Consider the following 3,780-nt stretch of genomic DNA (forward strand, 5'->3'; position numbering starts at 1 on the left):
CAGACTAACAATCTTCCTACGCATATCCAAGAGGCACTCTCCACTCGTCGCAACACCCGTAATCTCCACCTAATGGCTGCACTTCTCCACCCAGATGAAGAAGACGACGTCCCGATTACGGAGAATGAATTACGACTAGCCATGGCTAATACAAAAACTTCTGCCCCCGGGGATGACGGCATTACATACCAAGTGCTCCGACTCCTACTGGAAGTTCCTGGCAACCCCCTCCTTCGCCTCTTCAACCTCTGCCTCCTTCGTGGACATGTACCTGCAGCCTGGACTTTAAGCACGATTGTTCCGATACCGAAACCAGGTACTGATAAATTCAGTACCTGGTAAATTCAGTACCTGCTTGAACGTATCATCCTTGCCCGGCTCATGAATCGTCTACAAGGTCAACTCTCCCCGCAGCTGTATGGTTTCGTCCCACGTCGAAGTACGCACCACTGCCTTACTGAGCTCTACACCCGCCTCTCTCCCACCAGCGTAGTTGCCTTCCTGGACCTCAAAAGTGCTTTCGATGTAGCCAACCATGAAATAATTCTTGACCAGCTGGTTACCTTCGGAGTGCAAGGAAACCTCCTTCGATGGATTCGAGGTTATCTGAGTAACAGGAAGTCACGTGTTCTCTTTCGAGGTGTGTGCAGTTCCTACGAGCAGTTCAAACTCGGTACCCCGCAAGGTGGCGTACTAAGTCCATTTCTTTTTAACGTCTTGATGCACCACTTACTCTCACTTCTTCCTAACGTTCCCGGTACAACCCTTCTCTGCTACGCGGATGACATCTGCATCCATTCCAACTCGCCCGCTGACCTCCAATTCGTCCTAAATGGCTTCTACACGTCAACTACCGCTTGTGGTCTCATCATTTCCCCTGAGAAGAGCAGAATATTTTCATCTCGTACTCTCCAAGCACTACCGACGTTCAACATGGGAGGTGATGTTATCCCTCATTGCACACAGTACACATACCTTGGAGTACCAGCCCGGATCACTCCAGCCATACCGACTCGACAACGTATCCATCCCCTTGTTAATGATCTCCTTGATCGTCTGCAGGCCCGTTTTAACCCTATCAAGTGGCTTGCCACAAATTCCACCGGCGCTTCATTACCAATGGTCAGAACTCTATACACCACATTTCTTCGATCACTCGTTGACTACTTATCACCTGCCCTTTGTCAACTTCCCAGGAGAGCTTTGGAACCTCTCGAAAAACTCCAAAATAGAGTAATGAGATTTATCTTAGGTTGCCCTCCTTCGACTCGCATCGTTAACATGCAAAGTGAACTTGGTCTACCCTCGCTTGTAGAGAGAATATATGCTAACATGGCCATTCTCTCTGTAAAATGCCTCCGATCGCCCTATCTGTCCCCAAACTTTACTGCTACCATCAGAGCGTCGCTCGAACCTGACAGTGCACCCCGCCTCCCACTTCGACCAGGAGGCCGCAACCTCGTCACTACAGTGTGCAACACACTCAGAAACCTTGACATCCACGTCCCTGAAGAAACGGTTGAACCCGACTTGCCCCCGTGGCGAATCTCCCTCCCTAACGTCACCTTCACACCAACCTCCAAAGATGACCTTCCTGCACTTCAAAAGCAACTAGCACTAGAGACCATCGACAGCGTATCCTCAAAGATCCCCGCAGCGCATGTCATCTACGTGGATGGCTCAGTACAGGCTGATGCGCCATGTACTCACCCACCTTACAGCCACCTGTGGAAGCTGGATGGATTGGCCGCAGGTTACCTGTCACATCAAGCTCCACGTTTTGTGAGCTACACGGAATCCTCGACGCAGTAACATATCTTGTAGACTGTAACGTAAATGGTGTGATCGTTTGTGACTCCCAACCAGCTCTACACGCCCTCTCCTCACCCAGACCCAACTACTATCGTGTTGTACAGGCCATACTGACCCAACTCGCCGTTGTTCATGAAGCATCTATGGCCGTATCTCTCATATGGGTGCCTTCACATGTCGACCTTGCTGGCAACGACACGGTGGACCGTATTGCCAAAGCAGCTTGTGCCTTCGTCTTAGATAACGAACGCGTAGTACCCTCTCTCACATGCCTCAAAAACAGAATACACGCAGCCACTCACACCATAACAACACGCCGAAGGGATGCGGAACGAGCCACCAGTGTCTCCATTCAACACCACGACCACTTCCTACCCAGCCGCCACAAGTATCGCCGACGCGGACCCATGGTACGGAGACACAATGTTGTCAGTGCTCGGCTCAGACTCGGATATCGACCTGTGTGGCAAATATCCCAGGCGGAAGATATGCCACATTACTCATCATGCAGGCTGTGTAACCGCCCTAACGCCAACACTCTTGAACATTACTGTCTCCAATGCCCCATTGTGACAGACAGTATTCCACAGAGACAAGACGTGATAACTGTATGTAAATATTTACTTAGTGACGACAACTTAGATACACTCCTAGCTCGCCACCCCCATTTTGGGGGATTTTGATTGTTAAATCCAATCATACCTCCTTTTGTATCTCTTTATATAATAATATGACTAATATACTATTGTTTGTCGCCCTCAGAAGCAATGAATTTATTAAACGGTGGACCATCTTACCAAGGCAGCCTATACCTACGTCATGGACGTCACGCGCAATGCTCACCCTATCATGCCTTAAAACAAGATACGAGTACACGCAGCCACTCATGCCATGTCAACACACCGAAAGATGCGGAACGGTCTACCGATATCCCCATACGACCACCTCCTACCCAACCGCCACAAGTAACGCCGACGCAAGACGGTACGAAGGCACAATAATGTCAGTGCTCGGCTCGGACTTGGGAGTCGACCTGTGTGACGGGGCTCCCAGACGGATGATATGCCACGGTGATCACCGTGCGGGCTGTGTAACCGTCCTAACACGAACACCCTTGGTATTATTGTCTCCAGTGACCCATAGTGACAGACAAAATTCCCCGGAGACGGGGCATGATGATTATATGTAAACACTTACATAGTACCACTATCCCGCCATCACCATTTCGGGGGATCCTGAATGGTTATTGTATTATGTCTCCATTTAAAGAATGTGTGTAATATATGACATGTCCTCTAACACAATGCTGTGATAGATGTACTATTGTTTGCCGCCCACGGGCGTAATAAATTTATAACCAAAATCTCTCTCTCTCTCTCTCTCTCTCTCTCTCTCTCTCTGTCCGCGCTTGTGTTCTGGGCCATGTATTCTTGTATTGTTATCGTCATTGCCTAATTACTGATATGGCTATTGCTGTTCGTATTGCAGTTATCCGTTGTCTTATTCAAATCATTTTCATGGCTTTCATTGATCTTGCTGATCTTTCTTTTAATGTGATCAGCATTTCAATTATCACATATTATGATCATATTAAAACCATCGTCATTCATACCATTTTCCTTTTGTGTTAATGAGAATGATAATCATTAAGTGATTATATTAATAAGTCCTTCACTTTTATTAATTAAATCTACCTCGAAGCAAAGTTTAGCGATTATATTCAGTTGAGACACAGCCACGGGTTTTGAGGTTAATTTAGTTAATCCCAGCCAGGGATTGATTTAATCTCTCGGAATAAATAAAATGACACATTACAAACTATCACGATTCTCGTCAAATGTTGTGAATTTGAAAAGCTAGAAGACGACTTCGCTAACAGTATTCTAGTCTTCCCTAAGTCTACAATTCAACAATGTGTCTAACACTCGTATTGGTTTAACTTCTTTTCGTTCGTCATTCGGTTTCTCA

At 47.1% G+C, this 3,780-nt stretch overlaps 1 protein-coding gene across 1 annotated transcript; it reads left to right on the plus strand.

Annotated features, from left to right (window-relative positions):
• The first annotated feature begins 1,700 nt into the window (after nucleotides 1-1,700).
• LOC143022029 (uncharacterized) lies at nucleotides 1,701-3,154 on the plus strand. The gene is made up of 2 exons (XM_076179963.1): nucleotides 1,701-2,222; nucleotides 2,575-3,154. The coding sequence occupies exons 1-2, from the start codon at nucleotides 1,701-1,703 to the stop codon at nucleotides 2,581-2,583; spliced, it is 531 nt and encodes a 176-aa protein (XP_076036078.1). The 3' UTR covers nucleotides 2,584-3,154.
• Nucleotides 3,155-3,780: the final 626 nt, after the last annotated feature.

The sequence above is a fragment of the Oratosquilla oratoria genome, chromosome 43 (genome assembly GCF_046742065.1).
Source record: "Oratosquilla oratoria isolate Oo_2021 chromosome 43, ASM4674206v1, whole genome shotgun sequence".
Taxonomy (NCBI): Eukaryota; Metazoa; Arthropoda; class Malacostraca; order Stomatopoda; family Squillidae; genus Oratosquilla; species Oratosquilla oratoria.

Bases quoted from the DNA above. Each gene is read 5' to 3' on its own strand.
- LOC143022029 (XM_076179963.1), top strand. From the start codon at position 1,701: ATGTACTCACCCACCTTACAGCCACCTGTGGAAGCTGGATGGATTGGC.